The following is a 27,824-nucleotide window of genomic DNA, read 5'->3' as shown; positions in this document are numbered from 1 at the left end:
AAAGTTTGTATTTTCATATTTTTCATACGATTGTATTGTAATTATAGTCTACATGCGCTGTGACAAATACTTTTACTGTGAAGAAACTTCCCCTCATTTCCTTTATTGTTGTAAATTCCTGCAGCTTGATGTGCTGTCCCTGTTTTATCCTCAGAATGGCGTCATAGCGACGTGTTCCCATCAGATGTTCAATCATGGAGACAAACTTATCAAACTACTTCAACAGCACTTTGTGTTCTGTGAGGTTTTATATCATCTTTTTATGTTTATTCACTGACAGCTGAGCAAAGTATTTACCAAGCAGCAAAATTAATGCAGTAATTCAACTGGTAACAGGAAGGAGTTTTTTTGTTTGTTTTATTTTTCTGGTATAGAAAAATGTTTTTTTCACAGTTGGGTTTAATATTTATTGTACTTTAATAGTTCAGCAATTCATAAAAGCATTTTTCTGTCCTGATTGAGGGACAGTACGTCCCTTCATAGACTGTACAGGCCCCCAGATAGATACACATCAGGCCGTATTAATAAGATATATTATATCACTTGTGAATTATCTGAAATCATCTACAACCAGTGAGTACATTCTCCCAATGATCATTTTATCTCATGCTGCAATTTTATCTGTTAACTCCCAATTAGCAGCGTTATTTTTCCACTTGGATCACCACTTGTAGGCCCCATCAGCTCATTCCTGAACACAATAACTATCTGTAGATCAGCAGCAGTGTCTCATGTTACACATCCCATAAGAACTGGTGGTGAGAGAGTCTGATATAATCAGTTATTCCTATTAATTTCCTAAATCAGTAACATACTGAGTTTAATGTGTCCTCTGCAGAAGGCCATCAGACTGTTCAGACTTCAGTATGTTTCTCAGCTGAGTGACTGCCTGTCCTGTGGATGTCATACTGAGTCCTGCCCTGCTGGCAGCAGCAGCCCTGACCAACCGGTTTCTCCTCTATGTGGGAGGGCAGCGGCGAGGCGTCAATACTGTTCATTACCTGCTGTCATGTCAGACGTCTGCAGGCTGCTCTGAATCACAAGCAGCTAAAAATAACCGAAGCCATTATGTCCATGTTGGAAAACAATCGGCCTAACAGGCATCTGCAAGAGTGCTAAATATAAGGTCTGTTGCATTCTGGGAAAAAATGTTTTAGAATTAATCACCACAAAGTATTTTAAAAAAAGCCTTTTATTTCTTTTAACAATATACATTTTTTATGTGATGGTTGAGCAGTGACGTTATCTACACACAGGACAGCATCAATAGTTCAGAATAAAAGAGAAATGTTTAAAACATTATTCCTGCAAGAAAGGTCAGAAAACGATAGAAACATAAATCTAAATAAGAAACATCAGACATAGAAGGAGATGAAGGACAGAATAGCTTAAAATAATAGCAGTGATTCTCCTCAGTGTCCTTGCTTGATGATGATGTCTGACATGTCATCAACCCTCACCAGCTCCAAATTCTGTTAAACAAACAAAAACAAAAAGATACTCTACATATTTAATAGGTTGTAACATCAACACAAGAACATTCCAGTCACTTCAATGTCTGTAAGTAACATATTTAACTAATAAAACATTTAGTTTACATTTTCCTCTTCAAAGTGCTTCTAGCTTTCTGTATCTTAGTTCTGTGTTTTTATGTGAACTACAGCAGATGTAGTCTCATGTGTTATGATTAATGTTAGTTACTGTTAGTTGTATTTCAAACGGCAGTTTTACGCAGCGTATTCTTGACAAACCGCTAGTAACTGATTTAACACACAGGATGTTGTCGAGTTATATACGGTCCAAAACATTGATCAGTTGGAGGGAAAAGAGCTCCAATGTGAATCAGAATATATTATGGTAATAAAATAATCATGTTCAGGATTTACTGCACTTCAAGCAATTAAACAAGAGAAAACTGTTTCTCTTTTTCATTTGCCATCCATTTTTAAAAGTATATGTAGTCATTTCACCTTTCATCGTGTTTGCATTGATTATTATTTGGCCTCCAGTGGAACAAGCTGACATATTATCACCTTATTAAAGTGAACATGTTGGTAAACAACGGCTTATTATTGGTGTTTCTGGCCTGACAAATGTACGTTAAAGCCTTGCATTCGACTCTTTAGCTGCTAAAAGCTTCACTATGTTCATCAGCTAGTTGCTAACTCTGTCATTTGGTGCTGGTTATGTCAGGTTCAGCAGGTTTATCAGAGCTTTTTTTGCTGCCTGCTGCTAGAAGTCAGGATGATGAAAGTGGTGGTTATTGTAATTGTGTGGGTCGGGGAAGCAACTAGCTGAGGGGAACTGCAGAGTTAATGATAACTCTCTATGGGTTCGTCCTCTTTCACTCGGCACATATTCATTTGATCCATTGTTGATATAAAAATATTTCAGTGCAGCTTTAACTTTGAAAGGGTGACACAGCCGATCTGTTGCTTTGGTTACGGGCAGTTTCATGTAATTTGTAGTTATTTAGAACAGTATTGACGTTAAAAGGACGACTGCCAGCCAATCAGAGATAAACGTTAGCTGGACCGAGGACTCCCAGCCGTAGTGTTGATAAATATCACTCACCTTCTCATTGGCAAGATGAAGCAGAGCAACAAACGCCAGCGGCACCGACAGGTTCTGAGCCATTGTGTTGGGTAGTCTGGACCAGCAGAGAGAAACAGAGACAGACAACAAAGTTTACATTTCATCAGTCATGCAGTTCAGTTTTAGTGCCTTTGAGCAAGTTGCAGTTTGAGTTCTGCTGGCAGGTTCCCAGCAGGTTCCCAGCAGGGTTCAGATGAATCTGCCAGGCTGAAACACATCCACCCACACAAGTGTTTCACTTCAACATATTGTGGTAAAACATCACATGTGCAGAAGCATACAGTACATTTGCATGCAGTGAGTGAGTGAGTGCTATTCAGTCATCATTATTCCTCATCAGTGTTGTGGCGTAGCAGGAGGTCTGTTGATACCTTTGAAGAAGCGTCTTTGTCGTCTGACTGAAGACTTTCTCCCCGCTCACCTCTGGTGTCTCCACAGTCTCCACCTCCTGCAGGGAACATGAAGACATAACTAATAAAGTAGACTTGTACAAATAGAAGCAAACACAGATACACACAGTTAAATCTGACAGGCTGCATCTCATGTGTTTAATGAGTTTCAAAACCTAAAACATTTCAATTTACCATCTTCTATAACCGGCAGATAAAAAGCTGATACGTGGTTATTATGTGTAATTTACCTTCGGTGGTTTTTCTGGGCTTTCAGTCAGAAGAGTCCACATGCTGGTCTTCAGTCTCTTCATGTCCATTTTCTTGGCTGTCTTGGCATAGTTGATCTCAATCTTGTTGACCTAATGGACAAATAAAAATGTAAAACTATGCAGAAAAAATGACCATACTCATAGAGATCAGGCTTCATGAGTTATTTTGTAATTGACGTCAGGTGCAAGAATTCTGTTGCTGGGAATAACTTTTTATGTTTGCGGAGGTCATAACGCAGCCGCTAGTCTACAGCGCTGCCTTGTGTGGCTTTAAATATCATTACTGTAGCTTTGAGTATAAAGACAGCAGCTCTAAAACAACAGACACCCGCATACATTCTTATATCCACTAAGATCTTGTGTGACTCACCCTGTGTGGTTCAGGTACCAGATCTTCCTCCCCATAGGTGGAGATGCCCTCTAAGTCTTGTGAGGGCGGAGCTATACTGTCACCTGAAGGCTGTGTGTCGTCTGAACCGGCAAACCCTTCAACATCATCATCACTGTCACCTCCCTGAAGAGGAAGACAGATAAACACATTCAGAGATGGAGTTTGTTATACATTTTTACTTATTATGAAAACTATTAAATTTCAACATGATAATTTATTTTGGTCTATTTGACACTAAAAAATTAATGTAAGAAGTATTATAGAGCTGCTCGCTCATTCTAATTCTCTCTGGTGAAGGAAAAACAGTCAAAGCAATATAAAATACGTGTTTCAGACCTCAAGACCTGGACAGAAGTTGGCCGTGTCGTTGGCGTTGTTGTAGTCGTAGTCTCCGATGCCTTCCCCGAGCTCTCCGGACAGACGCTTCTGCCCTTCTTGACATAACTGGAAACAAAACCAGAAATATCCCTCAACACAAAAATTACCTTTATTTTGTTACTGATAATTAAAATTAATTATTAGCTGACTGTAACAATTGTAACAACTGATGACTGTGAGAGTTACGCTGCAGCAGCGATGACAGCTGTACATTTCTCTGATGTTTGTGTGGTGATTAAAACACAATGATGTCATGTATCTAATGGGACGTCAGTGCCGGAGAAGATCTGAGATATCTGCACTCGAAGCACAACGCCAGACATCTTTAAATGTAATGAACTACACCGATACTCTGCATCCACAAGCTGAGCACAGACGAGCTGCCGGGTGAAGTTAGTCTGAGTTATCAGCTGACGCAGGCGGCAAGGCCTCACCGAGCTGGAGGGTTTAAGGCTGAGCTGTGACAGCGTCTCTGGAGGAAACTGGAAATCTGCTGGTAAAGTTGTTTTCTTGTTGCTGGCACTGAGGGCAGACTTGGTGTTGGTGGTGGCGGCCTGTGGAGGGAAAGCAGATCATGTTAGATCTCCAGGTGATGTCACTGCTGAGCTGCGTGTCATGTGATCATACATGTAGACATGGAAGAAAAAGTGCAATTGCTCTTGGAACTTTTTAAGAGTAGGTAGCATTAATCAGTACAAATCCAGCTTCACATGGTCTGAAGTTGTTTTTGTATTTATTCTGGTCCACCATGTCTGTCAGGCTGAGGTATAAAAGACTCCCAGTGCTGGTTACCGTGACACCAGCTGCATCAAAAACATTTCCCAAAGTGCTGAATGCTGCGTTGCTACGGCTACTGAACCAAAAAGTGCCATGTTACAGCCTTAATGCCTTCACATTTCGATAGATGAGACATGTTGAGACGGCCCACCTCTGGCTCTGTAGGTGTCACTGAAGCAGAGAACATAAACCCAAACTGTAAATGATGAACAAGTTCTTCAGTCTAAAATGAAACAAACGTCAGGCACTAATGACAATTAGCAGTTAGTCGTTAATATGATCATTATTCTTTAAAAACCTTTTTTAAAATCATCATTAGTTTAACTGAATACTTGAGATTTTAGATCATTGGAATGAACATGGAGACATTTAAAGGATTTTTATTCTCAGCCTACAACATGAGCTATGGTCAAACTATAGTTCCTGGTCGTCACATACTGTATATTAATTAGCCAGTTAATTACTCAGCAGTGAACACAAGGTAACGTTTACACCCGTTGACTCTCCCACAGTGGATATGTTGTGTTTGGACTGGAGTGAAAAAGCAGAAAAAGGTTTTTTACTCTTGTGGTGCGGAAGTAGGTGTCAAAGTTGACGTCGTCATTGAAGTCTATTTCAAAGGTCTTCTTGGGCTTCCTCTTACGTGTCTCCTTGTCAGGCAAATGATCCACTAAAAGACATAAATTACATGAAAACAAACAGATAAGACTAAATGTGAAAGTGTAATTTATCCTCACACATCCCTTAAAACATGAAAATGATAAACCTAATGTGTATTCATAATGTCATCAGTATTATACAACATCCAAACACATTCCTGATACGTTTATGTAAAGCTACTGCACATAGTAAAGACACGCTGTAGATAAAGCTACATGAACTGTCATCACAATAGTAAAAACAGCAATACATTCAATATTGACTTCATTTATTTTAGAAACAAGGAAGTGCTCCGACTTTTTGTCTTTTAACTCCGTATCGTGTTTCACTTTGTGTACATTTACGTACATCATAATATAACGTACAGCATGAAGGATGTACATGAACATGTGACTTCCTCCTACAGCAGTCTGACTAACATCCACTGCTATTGTTTTATTATGCTGTTTGTAACAATATGATGTAATGACAGAAGTTTATAGCCGTTCAAAACATGAGCTAAAATATTATATAATAGTATACAGTATATAATATAATATATATACTGTGCACACAGTGTAAACTGTTAAATACACTATTACACACAGTCCAGTTTTCTATGGCACGGGCTTTTTATTGTTTAACATGCTAATTATTCCAAATTATATTATCAATAAAATACTATATTACTATATTATAAAGCTGGGTGAACAAATGTGTTTTAATGTACGTTGATAAACCAGATCCCAGACCAATAAAGTAAAAACATCTGGTTCAAATAACGGTGATAACTAAATAATCTTCATCATTGAACTGATTCGTTAGCATCACAGTTCTTTAACGTTTTCACCACAGAAACACAAAGTGAGCTAGCTTACAGAAAGTAAGCTAGCTTAGCCAGTTGCAAGCTAGCTTAGCCAGTTGCAAGCTAGTGAAAGCTCAACGTAACTTTGCACCAAAGGCAGCTCAAAGTTACTGGAAATGGAACAAATGAAATGTGAAGGACGCACAAAATGAAAAGCATTAGTCTGCCTACATTAATTATTAAGTACATTTACATCAGCGAGCTGCCTGTGAATCCCACTGCTGGTTACTGAGCAGCTCTACTGAAGCATTTGGGGGGTAAAATACTGCGTCTTCCTTAAGGACACTTGTCTCTAATCACTGATGTCACCAAATGTGTGTTAAATCATGAATTTCACTCACACTTGTGCTTTGGCTTGAACTGCCAGTATCCAGGTCCGGCCCATGTGGCCATCGTCCGGGGGCTGAAGTAGGAATATTCTCTGGGCTGAGAGGACAGCTGCAGACACATAGTGGTGATATCTCCCCCTCCGATGGGAATGACGTCCCTAAACCACCATCACACCGACACACAAGCAGACGCAAATCAGCTTTTATTAATAGAGGCTTTGACAAAGAACATATACACACATACCATTAAATGCCTACTGGTGATAATGTATAGACTCCTCTCAATCATCACTTGAGACCCACTAGAAGTGTGTGCTGTTGTATTTATCGATTTATCTCTCACTCTGGTGTCAAAACAAATCCTGCATAGTAAACCTTTAAGTAGGCCTTCAGGAGAAGAGGCTATTTATCTGTATAGAACATAATAGAGTCCATTCTTTCATCCTAACACGAGGTTCAAACAGGATTAAAATGTACTAGGAGAGAAAGAAAAGAGAACCACTACCAGAAACCTATACCCAATGCTTCTGAAAGTATAAACGGCTTGAACAAAAACAGAAAAATCTATTAATCAGAAGGTCTGTTGTGAAAGTTCTTAGTCATCTTTTCTGCTGTTGGCCCCTAAGTAACTCTACAAATTCTTCAAGTGTCATTACCATACATTTATTATTGTTCTACTGTCCTGTAATCCGGATTCTCACCTTCCTTTTCCGGAGCCAGAGGCCTCACAACCGTCCTTGTGCTCCTTGTTTCCCTCGTCACAGTCACCTAGTCCCTCCTCGTAGTCGGCGTCAAAGTCAGGGCAGTCGTCTTCCTCGGGTTCAGGCTCCGGCTCAGCATTAACGTCAAACACGTGTTCGCCATGCTTCATCTTCTCCAACAGTTGATTCATGGTCTGAAAGAAAATTCAGCGTTGTGGAGGAGATCATATGACTTATAAACTGTGGTTCCTAAACTGCTGTCTTTCAGTAGATTCACAAAAGTTTCTGGAAAAGTGTGGAATATAATTTTAGTATAATTCAAAAGATGCACATGACTACTATCTATGGTCTCATTCTCACCATACAGAGAGACCAGACTGTAATTGAATTCTAAATCCATTACAAATATCTTCTTAGAGCGTTATTACATCAAGCTGCTGGTCCATGTGGGCCGCTGCAGGCCGCTGCTGGTCCACTGTTGGCCATGTGGGCCGCTGCTGGTCTGCTGTGGGCCGCTGCGGGCCGCTGCTGGTCCACTGTGGGCCTGGTGTGCCGCTGCTGGGCCGCTGCGGGCCGCTGCTGGTCCATGTGTTCCTGACCAGCCCTGGCCGGCCTTTTGGCTCTAGACTGACTCAACTATGTCCAGGCAGTCAGGCTAAAAATACCAGTGCCTTGTGATCAGATTCACAGTGGCATGAAAGTGGTTGGCCAATTTGTTTTACTTATCTCTCTGCAATGCTCCTTGAAAAACAGACTACTGACAAGTTCCTGTCAGCTAGACTCATTACTTCCTGTCAGTTCAACATTGTGGAGATTCTTGTCGAGAGTTAGATGAGAAGATTTATAACACTCTCATGTCTGTACAGTAAATATGAAGCTACAGACACCAGGTGGAAGTATAAAGACTGGAAACAGCTAGCCTGTAGTAACACCTACTAGCACGTTTAAAGATCACTAATTAAGACTGCATCTGGTTCGTTGGAGTCTCCGACGGTTGCCTGGAAAAGGCTCTTTACAAGCAAGCTGCAGCTGCTGGACGTTTGTCTCCAGGGAGCAGAGATGATGACTCCTGCATCATACTACCAGTTAAATCTAAATATTCAGTGACACAGTCACAGTGGTGATGAGGTTGGTGGTTATATAGTTTCTCTGACCTGCTCAGGGTTCCAGCTGGTGAAGGAGAAGTCCTCCAGTGAGGGACAGATGGAGCTTTTCTCCTGGGAACGCTGCAGTCCGGCTGGCAGGAACACAGAAATATTGGGTTCAGCATCAGATCAAAAAAACTGAGACACACAGGTGCACGGCGCTCAGGCTGCAACGATCAGTCGATTAATCCATCAACAGAACAATTATCTGGAAATATTCAGGTAAACTGATGAAGCTCTAAAAACGTAATACAGTAGGAATCAGATCATTTTTTCTTTTGCTAAAACATGTTACGCAGGATAAACAGGATAAACTTCTCATGTCTCAGACAATAATTCAAATTATTTGAGGCTACGTTCCTGTCAAATGTGCTGAATTTCTATTTGAGTAAACTTGGTACCATCCATGTATTTCTGAATGAATGCATTAATGAAAATGCTGCATTTAGAGTTTAAATCACCTCACTCCCCATTAACTCACTGAAGAATTTATATAAATGCAAAAATTAGATTTTCTGGAGAACAGTGTGGTTGTTACCCATGAACGGGGACGCAGGGACTCCCTGTGGAGGTGGAGGAGAGTAGGAGGGTGTGGACTGCAGGAGGGTCATGCAGGAGGGAAACAGCAGCTCGCAGCGACTGTTCTCACTGAACAGAACCGACAGGAAAACGCCGGCTGTGCTGCTCTCATCAAAGGACGAGGCCATCCGCTGGAACATCGGGTCCACCTGGACGGGACACACAGTCAGAAGTCAATAATCTCTACATGCTGCACTGAGCATGGTGATCTGTTTGATATGTGATGCATCATAATGGAGCACAAAGATAAAAGCTCCATCTGAGATGACAGCTTAGTGACACATGTCCAATAATTGATCTCAATCACCCAACATGAACTTATCAATCATCAGTTGGAGGTTCTGTGGATATAAACTGATTATACAATACACTATCTACCAGGAAGTTGAAGAAATTAAAAATGCTGACACACTTGATCACTATCAGGTCTGATAATAACTTTTCTTAGTCATTTTAGAAAAATATACTTTACATTTGCAGAAGTGTATTTTTACCTGCTGGCAGGTAAGAAGTGATGTGTAGTTACAGCATCATCTCACCTTCCAATACTCTGAATGTATGATGTGTTTAGCAGCGCGTTTATTTCACTAACAAACACAATACATGGATGGAGCATCTCTCCAGCCTATGATTGTTTTTAATTATGTGACCAACACACAAAAAAGACAAAAAGCATCAAGTTAAACTTCCTACTTTCATTCTCATGATTCTCACTTGTAATAACAACCATGATCCATTTTGGAGTCGGAGTGTCATTCTGCGTACCTCACACTTCCTCTCAGACTCGGCGCTGTTGATGTTACTCAGGTTCTGCTCCACCGTCCTCTTCGGAGGCCTCTTCTTCTTTGGCTGTTTGGCAGTCACCTCACCTCCTTCATCATCTCGCTCCTCTGCGTTCGGACCATGGTCTGCACAAAAAAACATGGAGGAAAAAAGCTGAAAACTTTAGAATTTGTGAGATTTCTGGATGAATAAGAGTTCAAATCAAAGAAACATGTAGGCAGACAAAGTCTCACATTCTCAAAGAAAAACCCTGAAAACCATCTGGGCTCCAGCGTACAGGAATGAAAATCCGTTCTGACATTTTGCAACAATAAAATCTCACCCTCTCCAGGCTTGGTCTCGGCTCCCAGACCACCCAGCACCCTGTAGGCATCAGCATGGACAGCATCCACCCTCACAGCATAGATCTTTGTACTGGCATCCAAAGTGCCAGCCGCTACCTTCAGGAGGGAACACGCACACACACACGCACACACATGAAGGATAGACGAGCCGTAATTAACATTAACATATCTGACCATGACTGACTCATGCAATGTGCAAACAAATTACATTTATTTTGTTGAATAGCCACAGACGTCCCTTCAGACTTCTGTAACAGTGAGTCTTTCATTAGGTTAACTCAGGATGCTGCAGACCTTATCAGAGTCAGTGGGACTATTTCATCAGGTTTTCAGAAACTGTATCTAAGAAGGGTAATTATTTGGATCACAGCTGTCTTTAAAAAGGAAATTAGCCTGATACTCATCATCGATCTAATTACGGAAACATATTCAAAGATGCATTTTTCACACACTTTTTTGATGAAAGCCTGTGTTTCTGTGTTTTCATAATTACAAGTTTAAAACCAGGAAATAGTAAAACAGATATGAAACATTTGATTCAACAACAATAAATTAATAAAAAGTTCAAAAAAAAATGGGATTTCTGGCAAATCAAAGAACTCATCAAAGATTCATTAAGAGGATATAAAAACCTCACATACCTTGAAGTTTGTGAGCTCAGAATCCTTCTGTTTGAGAATATCAGCCATGTAATCAATCAGATGCAGACCAAAGGCGTTTTTTGTGGTAATTTTCTACCAAAAAAGAAAAAGAAATGTGTTAGTGTTTGATTTTCAGTTCAAATAAGCACATCTTTAAAACACATGGGAAATGTGATAAACAAAGAAAGAGGATAAAAACCTCAAATGTACGCTGTGAGGATGATTTCTCTGTAACACAGACTCTTAATATTCATGGACATCATGCATGTATACTCACATTCTCAGTGGAGAGCTTGATGCAGGTGGAGTAATGCTCTGAGATCTGTGCATTTGACAACTTGGGCACAGCAGCGGGAGTCCCCACAGCGCTGTGTACAGACATGAGATTACCTTTAAGCTCTCAAGATACACAGTTCACAGATATTGACTGTTTAAGTTGTGATTGAACATGTTTTTAGAAATCAGTGTTTGCACAACAACCTTTACATGACTGTCACCAACTGTCAAAAACATGGTTTGCTGAACAGTTCCTTTATCTTTACTGCATACCTATGAGATGCAGAGTCATTGAAAGAGGAGTCCGTGGCAGCTTGAAGGTCAATGACTCTTGACCGCCGGCGCTGACGCCGCTCCTGCTCGTCATCGTTGCCAGGGAAGGCTGCTAGCAGCGGGGTGCTGCAGGCTGCGGGGGACAGACCCTTGTTCTTCAAGGAAGACGACGTCCATCCTTGACGCACCCGGGAGACCGGTGTGGAGGCTGCACTCATCTTAGCTGGAAACAGGGAAAAATATTATTACAGAGGCTGCATGTAGGATACTGATTCAAGAAAAAAGCTGGGATTGTGTTTCAGTGTTTAGAAAAATAAAATAAGGTTGTTGTAGAAGATTACACTTAATGAGAGTTACATGCATTTTATATAAGTTCCATAGAATGAAAAATGCTGACTTTGCAGTAGAAGTACATGACTTTCATTTTAACAGTCTACACTGGGCAATATTCTTAATATACTGCAACTGTTAAGAATTGAGCATAGGACTGGAAGGAAAGGATACTTCAAGAGAAACATATTTTATTTTGTATGTACATTATGTGTATCATGGTTTACAGAGAGAATACCAAGAAATATGGAAACAGTTTTATCAGCTCTATTAGTTGAGCTTTAAAAGCTCAGGTTTAACAGTCTTCACTCTGCAGGAAAGCTGGTATACAGCAGTTGATCATATGTAGACTAAAGGGTTAAAGCCAAAACTATGAAATGGAAACAATAAAAACCGATAAAAGATCAAAGAAACACATTCGTTTTTTTCCCTGTGCGGCGAATTCGGTTTGTACATCTATTCACACGTAATCTCCTTTATTGCAAATGTGCTAAATTTAATAATTTAAACTCTGATTTTTCTGACATTGATTTGCATTTTATTTTAACGCTTGTGTTAACGTTAAGTGAGCGATAACGTTGCGAAAGACTCACATATAAACAAAAGGACTTCAGCTGAAATGTGACGTTAACACTTTCTAAATGTGATTTCTCATCGTTAATGATAATTTTACGAAAGCAAGCGTTATTTTATCACAGTACACTTGACAAACTAGCTTTTCTCGCTGAAACATGTTCTACCCTGACAATAAAACGAAAATAAACTCGTTTTCCAGCTCCATGATCTGCTAACGACACCAACTTAGAATACATGCAATTTAGCATAACAACGCTAGCTTCGGCTAACATTGCTAACATGAACGTGTTGTCCCAAATATCGTCAGTTAATTGGTTTACTGATACACAAGGATCTTAAAACAAGGCCTTCTTGTTCCAAACAGCGTACCTCAAAATGTCTGAAATCCGTTGTGGCTTCAGTGCGGCTCGTTATAGTTTGTAACAAGGCACAGAAGATCAGAGCAAGATGAGCTTTTTCTTCCTGTTCAGCGTTTGAATTTTTGCGCCGAACGGTTTACGTAACACCATGAAACGTCATGACGTTAAACCACGCCCCCTGTGTTTTTTTTCTTAATGACTCACAAACGAAGGGGAAAAAATGAACAAACTACATACTATAATACGGAAGCTCTATAACCCCTTTTTGACTATATTTTTTATGGCAAAACTATACATATATATATATATATATATATATATATATATATATATATATATATACATATATATATATATATATATATATATATATATATACACACATATGTGTGTGTGTGTGTGTCTGTGTCTGTGTGTAAAACAATATACATAAAACAATATATATACATATATAAAACAACATGTATGTATGTATGTATGTATGTATGTATGTATGTATGTATGTATGTATAATTCTGTATTGTATCTGTATTTTGTATTTGTATTTGTTGTATCTGTATTTGTTCATATTGTATTATTCTATTGCATGACTCACACTTTATAACCTTAGATTGAAGCAGCCATCCTTGCACAAAGTTGTTGATACCCACTTGATACACACATTAAATTGCCATGGCACAACTGGTTCATGATCAGTATGTTCCTTCACCAGCAAAAATATTGGATAGTGATCGGAGTCAAGAGTGCCTTTCTTATGGGCAGACTTATACTGAAATACTGTTTTTGTAATCCTAGTATTCAACTGGGAATCGTAGCATGACAGGTTGGGATGGGCAGGAGGCACTCAACTGTGACTCAGTAAAACAAATCAAATATTGTAGTAATATCATAGTAGAATAAACCCACATGCATCAAGTCAGAATGGACAAATAAACAAAAATTGGAGTACCTCATGGACCATCAATGTAATTCAGAAATGACATGTTGCAGCTACATTGTTTCCTTACATTCAAGCAGCATTCAGCATACTGTGCATGGACACACAGACAGATTTGCTTTTTACTTAAGTTTAGTGAGGGTGGAATTAGTTTTCTTTCATCAGAATCACGGTTGTTTTTTAACAAGACACATGCACTCTGGGTCATCCACTGTCTCCTGGGGGCTTCCTGCACCTCTAACAACATACATTCACATTTCATTAAGTGGAGAGTGGAAATCTGCAGATCTTAATTTCATAAGTGGGCAGTGTGATTACATCTCTCTCAGGCCTGTGAAAGTAGTATGCAAATTGGTAAAGATATATGAATTTCCTAACAAAGCCACAATAATCACAGACTGAAATGATGAATGAAGCCTTCATTTGCATATTAGTGTTAAAGTATTATCAAAGGGTAGTCTGTGACCCAAGGGCTCCATATTTGTTAAATTTTATGTTTCTACTGACAAATACATTTCCCAGGCAGCTTACATATGGGTTGAAGATTAAGTAGAAAGAAGTTGACGACAATGAAAATACAATAGCTGCTCACTAGATGGCAGTAAAAAATAAGGTTCCTACCACTGACTGCAGGTTGCAGTAAATGCTAAAGCACTGGTTTGGCATTTGGGTAAAACACTGTCTGTTGTATTTTCCCCACTTGCACTGAATTAAAACTCAGTCCCAGGACAAACGTTTTGGAGTTTGCATTCTACAGGCTGTCTGGCTCATCACTGTCTCTGAGGTGTGATCATGTCAGCCTTGTGTCCACATCTTGTTTCCAGCGTCCGAGCTGATACAGTTTGATGTACAAATCTTTCTGTCGTAGAACAATACTGTCATTTATGCAGGTGTCAAAGTCTCAAGTTACTCAAATATTGTCTCCGTTCCCGGTCATGTGGCCTGAATCTTCAGTTAAATGCTGTACCCACTACAGCCCAAATATTAATCTGACTTAACACAAAGCACAGCTCGACATTTTAGCTCTCTGACTCCTCCAGCCGCGAGGTGGAGAACGGACTTCAGTATGTGCGTGACGGAGAACAAATCCAAACATCATGTGTCCTCTGACACTAGTCTGAGCTATACAGCTATGTATACTGTGTTTACATCCTGAGAAGCAAGAGCAGAGGCACATGCCTGTGTGTGTGTGTGTGTGAGTGTGTGTGTGCGTGTGTGTGTGAGTGCTGTGTTTATGCCTCCAAAGAGAAGCACTTCAGTGTGATAGATGGTTGTGGCATTACAACTGAAATGAACTCATGGTGTGTGTGTGTATTATGTGTATGCACTATATTTAAACCACACACACATAAATATAAGAAGCCACACTCACATACATACAGCAGTGCCTAACAAATGAAAAGCATTAATCTTCTCAACAGGAGCCTCAACTTGTTTTTAACCAACAACACTTGATAGATTTTTCCTGTCTGGTCATTGATGCAAGATGATGAAGATTTTTAACTGACTCACTGTTTCTGTTCTGCATTTCTGTAGTTTTTATTCTGTGCTTATTAACACTGAACATTTCTGGCCTGAAGTTATTTTTAACAGTGAACCTTAGTCAGGTTTTGACCGTCTTAGTTAAACCCTGCTTTTACTCAAACACAGACTCACTCTGATTTGGACACTGAAGTTACACAATCATGTTAGCTCAGCATTAATGGAGCATTTAACTTCTAGCATACTCAAACAATACGCAGTGCACGGCGAGCCTATTAGGTTGTGCTGTTAACTTGATGGGATAAGGTCCAAGTCAATGAGGAAGATAGATGTACTGTAACGGTCCAACGCTTTTAATGAAATTACTGAGCAGCAGAGTGCTGCGAACGTGTAGGCAGGGTTGTTAAAACAAGGGCAGACTGAAGCAGTAGAGCAGAGTGGTGGCCATTTGTTTGAACATGCAGGGAATGTCAGATGGGCCAGGGTCAGGAAGACAGTGTGTCATTGGGAATAAGATAATAAAAGTCAAAAGGAAATGCAGAATATATTGTCATTTCACTGATGGAACAAACCCCCCGGCAGCAGCTTTAGAGGTCTGACCAAAACTACAATAACTTAAATATATAAAGCTGTAATTATTTGTATTTTTGGCCACTTGGGGGCAGTGAAACAAGTTGTAAATACCAAACTGACATATTGTCATCTTATACAGTTGATGATGGCTGACATGTTAGCAAACAGTAGCCTATTTACACGTCCTGATACACCTGGTCACCTGATGAATATAAATCCTCCTTTTAGCTCTGTGCTGCTCTCCTGAGAAAAAAATATCTGCTCTTTAGCTGCTAAATGTTCACCAGCTAGTTGCTAACTTTGCTCTGGGAGTTTTTCTTTATGGATCAGCAATTTTTAAAAACATTTGTTTGGGCATTTTGCCTTTATTTTATAGTGACAGTAGAGATATAGACAGGAAGTGGTGAGACATGCAACAAAGACATACAACTCACATGAGCATGCAAATGATTTGATACACATTCCTGTCAGTGCTAATCATCTGATTGACAGCTGGTGGAAGTGACACACCAAGAAATGTGGAAATGCACCAGCAAAAGGTGGAGAACTGGTAGCTCGCTACTAACATTGATGTGAACAATACAGGTTTAAAACACAACTGAAAATGTCTTATGAGGAAGGAAATGTATTCAACATGTTTGTTGGGCCTTGAGGACACAAATGATGTCTTTTAGTGAGAAAAACAGAATGAAAAGAAGCTGAACCATCCACAAATGCATGCAAGCGTACAGTCTTTGTAGATTACCTTGTTTACCTTGACACAACAGATACAATCATTGCCACTGTGATAACTTTACAGAGCAGTAAAATTCTTCCTCACAAAATTATAAACTGTTGTGCAGTGCTTCTAACTCTAACTGGACTTCCTGGATCCTATTTCATTGTCTTACCAGTAGCCGAGGCAACAAGCCCCCACCAGTGCTGCCACTTGCATTTTTTTGATGCACAGCTGTTTTTGGTCTGAACAGCCACTATACATGTTTCAAAAATCTTAATTTCAAACCTTGCATAAATATTTGTAAAATAAAGCTAACATGAAGAGGATGATCAGATTTTCAGAAGCATGTGCCATTCTTGCTACTTCCCATTTTGAGTTGTACTGGGAGCTACATAAGCTTTCCCAGGAGGAAGCTGCAGCCTCTCTGGGAGGGAGGCTGATTCCCTGACATCCACTGAGGCCTGGGATCGTCAAATAACCACCTGAGGAAGGCTGGTTGACCTGGAGAGACAGCATGTCTGTGCCTCTTTCTGTCTGTCAGTCTCCCACGCACACATGCACGCACACACACATGCACGCACACATGCACGCACACATGCACTAACAGATGTGTATTGACACATGCACACACACACACACACACACACACACACACACATAAGGACTCAGATGAGCAAACACTCGCAGACATGTGTGCACACTGTATGTGCAATATATTTCCACATTAGTATTTATACACTATTTACTTCAGAAGCAGCCTTAATCCATAAAAATTAAATGACCAAATTCATAACATCCTTTCAAATATTTTTTTGTATATTGAGGGGAAGTCGAGTATAAACTCTGTAATGGTCCCATTGGTTCCATCACCAACATCTGAATATCCTCAAAGTGACTCCATGAATACTGATGGCTCATATCAGGAAAGCAGGTGGCAGGATTCCAAATATTGATTTGATTTCTCGATCTACTGATCACAGGTAAAAAACTGTGATTAGCGAGACTGACGTGAGCTAATTTACTGTCCAACCTGGGATTCTGCTTTATGGACTCGCCAGCGGCTGATCACATGGAACCTCCGACTGTCAGATCGATCAATTTTTATGACATGCCATACAGCTAGAATCAATGGTGCATCTGTGTGCATCGTAAAGCTCTTTAAATCGAACCGATGCCGCCTGAGACTTATTGATGATGTCATTTGTCATTTCCTCTGAGATATTTGACAGAAAACACCGTGCAGCACCACGTCGGCACCTCCGCCACCCGAAATGTATCCGCTCTTATCCAGAGAATCAGGCTTGTTCTAAACTTTATGGTCGCATTAAAAAGGAGATCTGGAAAATAAAACACAAATTAAGGTACATTACATCTCCTATGGAGGTCTTCCCTCAATGCAAAGACTAACGGGGAATTTTCAGTTCCCATGCAACACAGCAAGATGAATATCCATGAGTGTGAGGGATAGGCCAGTGATGGAGCACCTACAATTTCACATCAGAGGTGGAAGGAGAGAAATAAAGAGGAGCCCTGTAACCAGTGCCATGAATTAATGATGCAGAGAGAGAGAGAGAGAGAGAGAGAGAGCAGTACAACAGGTCTGTGTGCAGCCTCTCACCACAGGAAGCTGTTAAAAGCCTGTTCAGGACCTTCTACTATTCATCTTCTACTACATGATTTGTCCCTGAGGAGTGAAGCAACCCTGTGGTGTAGTCCCTCTAATTAAAAGATGAGACTTAGCACATCACACACAAAAAACAAACAAACAAACAAACAAAAAGCTCCATCTGCTGATTAAGACAAGCACGCGTTAAATTGTCCAGGTGTGTCTGCATCTCCCAGCGTGCTCTTACTCACCAGGATGTGTGTGGTGTAGCCTGACCGGAGTGGCTGGTCACTTGGTAGGAGGCAGACACAGGAAACCTTATCCAGGTATCACAAGGTGGTTTATTTACAAGAAAAAGTGGCACCATGCTACACATGTAACAAAACAACAAAAAACAAAAAAATTATGTACAAAACAAAAAAACAACTAAATAGTTAACTTGGCCTAACTGATCAAAACTCAACTCATATCAACTGAACTTATATTAACTTATCATCATGTGCACACAGCTACACACTGATGTACTAACCCCCCGACAGCCAAAAAGCAACTGCTTAAATAGACCCTTCCATCAGCAGTCCATCAGAGTCAATCTGGGCTGTACCATTGCTGCAGGTGCATCCCATGTCTCTGCTAAAACAGGTCAGAGATAAAGTTATTCACTCTTACCAATCTCCATGGTGAAACACTTCATCATAGCTCACCACACAACACACTTCCAACCATACATACACTGATCAAAGTCACAGTAAATAACTCACTTAACATAATTAACTACCACCCCCGCCACATTATCCAACCCAGTGACATCACCAATGATGTCACCCAGTGTATAAATACAGGCCATTGTTGGGTGCCTCCTCCTTTTGTCTGTGGAGCACATGGTGGGTATGGTAAGTAACACAGAAAGAATAGAATTGAATTATGAAATGCAGACTTAACCCAATAAACAATAACTAAACTTAACAATACTTGTCGGTGTTTTACTTTAACCAAAAATGTTGCTGGTATGTGAACTGTAACCAGACATAATGCAAACCACAAACAAACCCGGGATAGTATGTGTCTGCAAGTTACAGATTGATCATAAACATGTGGCTAAACAAACAATTACCAAGCATGGTTAAATTTGTGAGCTATGTGGCATTGATGGTGAAAGTAGGGACAAATGGTGTATTCTCACCCACTTTGTCACATACCCCCCCCCCCCTTAAGACCGTTACTCCTCAGAGTCACGGGACAGGAAGTCAGCGATGACGTTCTTATTTCCTGGTCTATACTGGACCTGAAAACGATAAGGCTGGAGAGATAAATACCATCTGGTGATTCTAGCATTAGTGTCTTTCATTTTATGGATCCACTGCAATGCACGATGATCAGTCTCCAGAACAAACTCTTTACCAATGAGGTAATATTTCAAAGTGTCTAAAGCCCACTTAATAGCCAGAGCTTCCTTTTCAATTGTTGAGTACCTCATTTCCCTTGCGAAGAGTTTTCGGCTGATGTACTGCACAGACAACTGGTTTCCATCACCTCCTTGCAGTAACACAGCTCCAAGCCCTACTCCAGAAGCATCAGCCTGAACAGTAAAAGGAAGAGTGAAATCTGGACATTGCAGAACTGGTTCTTGACACAAACAGTTTTTCAAGTCTTCGAAAGCATTCTCACTTTCCTGAGTCCACTTAACCTTTACTGGGCTTGATTTGCGAGTCATCTCAGATAGTAAAGCAGATCTTGATGAAAAGTTGGGGATGAGTCAGCGATACCAGCCTACTAACCCCAAGAATGACTGTAGCCTCCTCTTGGTGTTAGGTAGTGTTGAAGCTGCAATCGCCTCTACCTTTCCTACCTGAGGCCGAATGCCTCCACCTCCAATCACATAACCCAGGTACTGGACTTCCGACTTAGCAATGTGACACTTCTTGGCATTGATTACCAGACCAGCACTCTGAATGCGTTGGAAGACATTACCAAGATGTTGCACATGCTCCTCCCAGGTCCGACTGAAGATAACAATGTCATCAATGTAGGCTGCTGCATAGCCCTCCGCTCCTCTCAAAACTTCATCCACCAACCTCTGAAACGTTGCTGGTGCTCCGTGCAAACCAAAGGGCATCATATTGAATCTGTACAGACCGCTTGGAACTCTGAATGTTGTGAAGTCCTTTGAAGATTCTGTTAAGGGCACTTGCCAATACCCTTTGCAGAGGTCAAGGGTCGTTAGGAAGTTAGCGTTTCCCAAACGCTCAATCAGTTCATCAACCCTTGGCATTGGATAGGGATCAAAGGCAGACACAGCATTCAACTTTGAAAAGTTGACACAAAACCTCAGTTTAGGATCATCCTTCTTTGGAACCAACACCACAGGGCTACACCACTCACTGCGAGAAGGCTCAATGATTCCTGTAGCCAGCATCTCCTCCACTTCTTGCTTGAGTTCAGGAACAAGCCTGGCTGGAATACGGCAGGCGGTGTCCCTGATTGGCTGCTGTTCCGATGAACGCAAACGGATCTCATGTTCAATGAGGTGTGTACAACCTGGCTTTTGACTGAAGAGCTCTTTTGCCATGTGGGCTTGCAGCTCCTGCCGTTTATCTGCCGCCAGATGACTTAAATCTGGTAACACTGGCGTCTCAATTGTAGATGGAAAATACTGCTCCTGAAGCTCTTCCTCATCAACAACTGTACGTGCCCAGAAGGTTGTAGACTGCTCTGGTTGTTCTACCCACTCTTTCAGAAGGTTTACGTGGAAGACTTGATGCCTTTTCCGGCGGTCTGGCAAAAAGAGCTCATATGTGACTGGGCCTGTCTTTTTTGTGACCTTGTATGGCCCCTGCCACTTGGCAAGGAGGCCACTGTCAGCCGTTGGCAGCAGTAGGAGAACTTTCTGGCCCTCCTGGAAAACTCTCCATCTAGAAGCCGTGTCATACCTCTGCTTCTGTCGCTCCTGTGCTTGGCCCAGATTACCATTGGCCAGTTCTTGAAATTGGTCCAGTTTGTCTCTCATCTTCAGGACGTATGAGAGCTCACTGCACTGCTGTTGTGGCATGGGGCCCTCCCAGGCCTCCTTCAAGACATCCATTGGACCCCTCACTGAATGTCCATACAGCAGCTGAAAAGGTGAAAACCCAGTTGATGATTGTGGGACTTCTCTATACGCAAACAACAAGAACGGAAGCCACTGGTTCCAGTCTGACCCTGAATCATTCACAAATTTCCTCAGCATGGACTTAAGTCTTATTAAAGCGCTCAACGAGGCCATCTGTCTGGGGATGGTAGGGACTGGTCTTCACACCCTGAATCCCCAGCAGCCTGTACACCTCCTTCAACAGGCTTGAAGTGAAATTGGTGCCTTGGTCAGTGATGATCTCCTTTGGGATTCCAACTCTGGAGAACAGCTGAATGAGGCAGTTGACAATCTGGCGGGCCTTAATCTTCTTCAAAGGAAAGGCTTCAGGATATCTTGTAGCATAATCGCAGACTACCAATATATACTGGTGGCCTGCACTACTCCTTTCTAGTGGGCCTACAATGTCCATGGCAATACGGGAAAAGGGCGTATCAATGATGGGCATGCTTATCAGGGGAGCCCTATCTCCTTTCCTGCCTGGAGCTGTTAACTGACACTGTGGACAAGACTGACAATATTTTACTGTGTCAACATACTGCTGGGGCCAATAGAAACGAGGAACCATCCTAGAAAATGTTTTTGCCTGTCCTAAGTGTCCTGCCCAAGGGATTGAATGGCTCAGGTTAAGGACTGTGGGCCTCAAACTCTGGGGAATGACTAGCTGATCACCAATCTGACTACGACGATACAACATGTCTCCCTTGACCACAAATGCTTCCCTTTCTCTCCCTGTCACCTGGGTTGACTCGGGCACACATCTAGAAAACAAAGTTGTAAGGGTGGGGTCTTGTCTCTGCAGCTTAGCAATGTCACTAGAAATGGCAAAAAGGTCAGACTGTAAAGGCTCAGACACATGCTCAGCTACCTTTGTCCCCCTCACTCTGTCCTGTCTCCTCTGGCTCCTGCTTTTCCTCTCCTTAAGCTGTTTGGTGTGCTCAACCCCAGGCACTTCCTCCTTTGCAAACGGTAACTCCTCCCATGCCACTGTTGAACTAGCCTGTTCCTGCTTACTTTTGGACCTGGTGACCGCTAGCAAACTTTCACTGGTGCAACTAGCCCTAGCCTCACGAGACTGCTTAGCTATCAATTCAGCAAGGATGGGAAGATCACAGCCTAACACAACCTGATAGGGCAGTTGCTCAAATACCCCTACTGACAGCAAGTAGAGTTGGCCTTCAACCTGGATAGCTACCTTAGCTATGGGGTAACCTACTTTGTCACCATGAACACAGAAAACATCCACTGTCCCTCCACAATAAACAACATCCCTAGGGAGACTATCCTGTCTGACTAGGGTGCGATTACTTCCTGAATCAAGAAGAGCTACGCAGGGTCTGTCTTCAATTAACACACCTATTGTAAGCTCCTCACATTGACCTTCTGAGACCTCCTCCCTCCCCGGCTCACTGACCAGTAACTTGGGAGCAAAACACATGTAGTTTTTACTAACATGGCCCTTAGGACACTCTGCCTTAAAATGACCTGTCTGACCACAAGAGTGACACACTAAGAGGGCTTTGTTTCTAGGCTCAAATTTAGCTGAATTTGAGGGGAAGGAACTATGTCTTGTGTTTCTGGCTCTAAGGTCACTCCCACCAATAGGCTTACCCAAAGGTGTGGGTGGGCGGGACTTGGCTGGGAGGTACTCTTTTGATGGACGACGGGCAGCCAGGAAAGCTTCAGCCAATTCTGCTGCTTCTTTGGAGGTCTTTGGGTTCCGTTCTTTAATCCAGGTGCGAAGCTCAGGATTCAGGACTTTGAGGAACTGCTCCATGATAATGGTATCTCCAATTTGTTCCTTTGTCTTTTCTTTGGGAGCCATCCACTTGTCATACAAGTCCTTAAGGCGGACCTGCAGCTCTCTAGGTGTCTCCTCTTCTGCCGGCACACTGGAACGGAACCTCACTCGATAGGTCTCTGCACTGATTTCAAACTTCTTCAAAACAGCACACTTTACTTTTGCATAATCCATGGTGTCATCAATGTCCATAGCTACATAAGCAGAACGGGCTCGACCGGTTAGCAGTGGAGCCAGGTGAAGAGCCCACTCTTCCTGAGGCCACTGACAGGCATGAGCAATTCTTTCAAAGGTGATTAAGTAATGTTCAATGTCCTCACCTTCACTGTATGGCTGCATTTTGGGGCTTTTCCAGCCAGGAAGCCTCACCAGACTGGAATGCTGTCCTCCATTAGCCAACTGTGTTAGATCAACCTCAGGCCTGCCTTGGATTGCTGGGATGTGAGGAGGCTCGGCTGTAAGCTCTACAGAGGGGGCGGATGGGGTTGCTGAATCTCCCATCAGCTGCTGACGATCCTGGCGGTCCTGTTGCACCTCATGTTGGAGCTGGGCAAACTGGTGCTGGATTCGCTTCCACCTCTCCTCCTGTCGCTTGCGCTCCTGATCTATCCTGACATCGCTGTCAGCCTGCTGTTGCATCAGACATCGTAGAAGACTTGTCAGTTCAGCCATACTTTCTTTCTCCTGGGCTTGACCACCTGCTGCCCCCTGCTGGTCACAGACATCTTGAGACACTTCTGGAAGACACTCAGTTGCTTGAGGTTTCTTTTGTCTGGTTGACATTTTCTTCGCTGCCTCCTACTGGCCTGGATCCCACCACTGCCACCAAATGTGGTGTAGCCTGACCGGAGTGGCTGGTCACTTGGTAGGAGGCAGACACAGGAAACCTTATCCAGGTATCACAAGGTGGTTTATTTACAAGAAAAAGTGGCACCATGCTACACATGTAACAAAACAACAAAAAACAAAAAAATTATGTACAAAACAAAAAAACAACTAAATAGTTAACTTGGCCTAACTGATCAAAACTCAACTCATATCAACTGAACTTATATTAACTTATCATCATGTGCACACAGCTACACACTGATGTACTAACCCCCCGACAGCCAAAAAGCAACTGCTTAAATAGACCCTTCCATCAGCAGTCCATCAGAGTCAATCTGGGCTGTACCATTGCTGCAGGTGCATCCCATGTCTCTGCTAAAACAGGTCAGAGATAAAGTTATTCACTCTTACCAATCTCCATGGTGAAACACTTCATCATAGCTCACCACACAACACACTTCCAACCATACATACACTGATCAAAGTCACAGTAAATAACTCACTTAACATAATTAACTACCACCCCCGCCACATTATCCAACCCAGTGACATCACCAATGATGTCACCCAGTGTATAAATACAGGCCATTGTTGGGTGCCTCCTCCTTTTGTCTGTGGAGCACATGGTGAGTATGGTAAGTAACACAGAAAGAATAGAATTGAATTATGAAATGCAGACTTAACCCAATAAACAATAACTAAACTTAACAATACTTGTCGGTGTTTTACTTTAACCAAAAATGTTGCTGGTATGTGAACTGTAACCAGACATAATGCAAACCACAAACAAACCCGGGATAGTATGTGTCTGCAAGTTACAGATTGATCATAAACATGTGGCTAAACAAACAATTACCAAGCATGGTTAAATTTGTGAGCTATGTGGCATTGATGGTGAAAGTAGGGACAAATGGTGTATTCTCACCCACTTTGTCACAATGTGGTGTGCTAATCTTCTGGCCTCTGCGGGGAGCAGACTGCTGGGTGGTTTGACTTTTAGGGCAGACAGGACTGTGGGGAAGGAAAGCGAACACAAGAAGGAGACAGAAGGGGGAACGACAGTACGATAGCATCTTTGAGAGAAATAATAATCAGCAGAGCGAAGATGCCGATCAGGAGCAGTGCACACTTGTTATCATCATGACCTCAGTGGCCATGGTCTGCCTTTATGATGGCCTTATTGGCTAGGAGTTGTACTCGTGTTATTCATGCTCGGCTTCTTCAAGGGAAAAGGTGAAGTTTGTATCCACATGGGTGAAAATGAAACTACACAGGGCCTCAGTTGGTTTAAAAAAAGGCAATGCATTTATATTCATGCTAGTATCGAGTATTTATACTTCAACAAATGCACAGCTACCAAGAAGCAGATAAGGGCCACGCAAAGCAAACCCACCTTTTTGTGCAAAATGCAAACAGAATCCTAAAATAGGATTATCATAAAATAAGAAGTCTACTATATATTAACAGTTTGTGTGTGTGTGTGTGTGTGTGTGTGTGTTTCATTTCTAGGCAGAGATTGCATTAGGCACTGAAAGGCAGTCATGATTTATGACATCACAAGGTCGTATGGTCGTATTTTGTGTCCAGTGGTTAAACTTTTGAAAGGAAACACATTTGGATATTCATAGATTCTGGATTCTTAAATTAGGGCGAAGTAGATGTCATTTTAAGAATATTTAATGAGGTTATTTCACCTTTCTGTTGGAAACATTTATCAGGACAGAAATTAATATTCAAAGCAGGGTGTTTTAATATGTCTTGAAATACTGTATGTAACATTATATATATATATAACATTCAGATCATAATTTAAAAAGATCATAGCTGAATGCTGAAGGCCTGCAGTGTGAACGTAGCCATGATATCTTCTGCTCGTTGCGTTGCTGGGACATCTCTCTCTCTGGCTCAGTATGTTCATCATGTTTAGTCTGCAGACAGACCAGGTTCTAAATGCATTTACAATTCTCAGCTCTTTATGTTTAAAACTACTCGGGCTACTGAAGAAGCAGAAGGACAGTCCATGAAATGACATTTTTCAGCTGAGACGGATGTTTTTGTACATATCTCAAAACCATTATGCTGTTCTGTGTTCTTATCCACTATTGAATCTGAACACTTCTAATCAATGTCCAGCTGTGTTAGTTTGAAATGCAGGTTTAAGATTAGTGTGTAGTTGTATAATGTGTTATTTAGCTTTGTTTAATTGTCCACAAGGCTTCTTTATCATGGGAAACCCAGTGTATTCTAGCTGATGTGATGAACGGCTCTCTTAACTCCTGCCATTATCACGTGTCACACTATGAATGTGCTCAGTGTTTAAACTGGTGAAATGTTGATAATTAATGCTACGCTACATGCAGGATTAATTGAAGCATTAGGGGGTTGTATGGTGGGAGGGAAGAAATATTATGCATCTCTGGTTCTCTCTACTAGAATCAGGGTGCAATTTGTGTCAATCATTCATTCCTCATTGATTATGAGGCTCAGGAGTAGAAGAAGACAGTTGTAGGACTGCACCGTGCTCGCTGAAATATACACCTTCTCCTCCCCCTGCAGCTGCCTCCTTCTCCATCACATCAGTGTGTTCACTTATCTTTCCAGTGATAGCTGCAGATTTGATTCCAGAGGGTGAAGAGCTGACCTGTATTTCCCCAGCATATCATCAAGACTATGTTGACATGTAGCTGTCTAATATTTCAATTCTGCTCTTTGTGATCACTTTTACTGTGTTTTTCATTCACAGTGTAGTTGTTCTCATTCACATATTTTCTGTTTCTGTTGTCAGACAACAGTTATTTCATTGTGACAAAATCAAATAAATACAGGAGGATGACTACAGCTCTGCTCGAAGTTCCTGACACTTAAAATGATCTATCACACAGAAAGTCCTTCATCACTTTACTGCCATACAACCCCTGATCCTCACTGGGAAGCTTATGTCATGATGATTGTGAGGTAAACAGCAGAAATACAGTATTCACATTACAAAATAATCCACAAGGAATGAACTCTTCCATGTATGTGATTGGCCAATACAGGCGATGAGCAAAAGTTTAGCCTGGTTCAACTTTTTGCTGGACCCCCCCCCCCCCCCCCCATTCAAATGAATGAGGGCTGCATTTTTTCATGTCTAATGTTGGTCTGATCGTGACCTCAGTGTGGATTTACTCTCAGACAAATGTGATTCAGCAGCAATGATGTGTCTTAGAAATCAGGTGAGGACAATTATTATGTGCCTGTCAAGCTGAGCTTCACACTGCTGAGCCACAAAGTTGCCTAACAAGCTCTCAGAAAGCAGTGGAAGTGCTTGACCTTCTTTATATTTCAATATTAAGTCATGACTCTTTGTATCACGTTGTTCAGTGAATAACCAGGAAACTGAAGGAAGGTGATTTTAACAGTACTTTACACAAACCAGCACATTTACTATCTAGTCTTTACTATCTAGACTATCCAGTCTGCTTACATACACCTAAATATTTAGAGCATTTGCAGAATTGAGGTTAAAGGCTGAGGCTTAATATTGTCTCGTTGGTTTTTCAAAGTCTGGTATGCAGCGAACATTCAGGGCCAGGTGGGTACATAAGGTCCAAACTGGCCTTCTTAAATGGTCACTTCATCCAAATCACACACTCTCAAATATTTCTGCTGCCACTGGGATTTTGTTAATGTGAATTTTGGCAAGAAAATTGTCACTGCTGATGAATAACAAGCTGTCTTCACTTTTATTTAACCTCCTCTGTCAAAGTATAAACCAATCAACAGAAGAGAAACGGTTTGCAAACAGTTATGAGAGTCGATGGTACAAATAAATAAACTGTAGGTGCATTTCCACCTGTTTTTATTTGCATTTTCAACTGTTGTTGTTGGCAAAAGTTGAAATGCTGGAAATTTGAAAAGATCCTGAAATATATCAAAAGGATTCCATGTTGGCTGAGGTGGAAAAGTTGGTGTATTGATAAAATCAAAATGTAACGAAATGCAGCGGAAACAGACCCAGCGAATAAATCATGACATGGAGCATGTCCACTCATGCTTCCACTCCGGTAGGTGAAAACATGACTTATATTTCCATCATGTTTTTTCTACATACATGTTTTTTAACTGTTT

At 41.4% G+C, this 27,824-nt stretch overlaps 1 protein-coding gene across 1 annotated transcript; it reads right to left on the bottom strand.

The window, feature by feature from the left end:
- Positions 1-1,176: 1,176 nt before the first annotated feature.
- Positions 1,177-12,785, bottom strand: ncaph (non-SMC condensin I complex, subunit H). The gene is made up of 18 exons (XM_067601983.1): positions 12,653-12,785; positions 11,378-11,600; positions 11,106-11,196; positions 10,829-10,921; positions 10,166-10,283; positions 9,826-9,968; positions 9,020-9,209; positions 8,491-8,573; positions 7,337-7,530; positions 6,648-6,793; positions 5,366-5,472; positions 4,460-4,579; positions 3,984-4,091; positions 3,627-3,770; positions 3,236-3,346; positions 2,967-3,043; positions 2,575-2,650; positions 1,177-1,472 (listed from the first exon to the last, which is right to left on the bottom strand). The coding sequence occupies exons 2-18, from the start codon at positions 11,593-11,595 to the stop codon at positions 1,413-1,415; spliced, it is 2,079 nt and encodes a 692-aa protein (XP_067458084.1). The 5' UTR covers positions 11,596-11,600; positions 12,653-12,785; the 3' UTR covers positions 1,177-1,412.
- Positions 12,786-27,824: the final 15,039 nt, after the last annotated feature.

The sequence above is a fragment of the Thunnus thynnus genome, chromosome 2 (assembly GCF_963924715.1).
Source record: "Thunnus thynnus chromosome 2, fThuThy2.1, whole genome shotgun sequence".
Lineage (NCBI taxonomy): Eukaryota > Metazoa > Chordata > Actinopteri > Scombriformes > Scombridae > Thunnus > Thunnus thynnus.
This window is presented reverse-complemented; position numbering and strand designations above follow the sequence as displayed.

Excerpts from the sequence above, each read along its gene's own strand:
- ncaph (XM_067601983.1), bottom strand. The coding sequence starts at position 11,595 with ATGAGTGCAGCCTCCACACCGGTCTCCCGGGTGCGTCAAGGATGGACG. Across the intron at positions 11,197-11,377 it reads AATGACTCTGCATCTCATAG|CGCTGTGGGGACTCCCGCTG; the intron begins GTATGCAGTAAA and ends GTCTGTACACAG. Across the intron at positions 8,574-9,019 it reads CCCTGCGTCCCCGTTCATGG|CCGGACTGCAGCGTTCCCAG; the intron begins GTAACAACCACA and ends TGTTCCTGCCAG.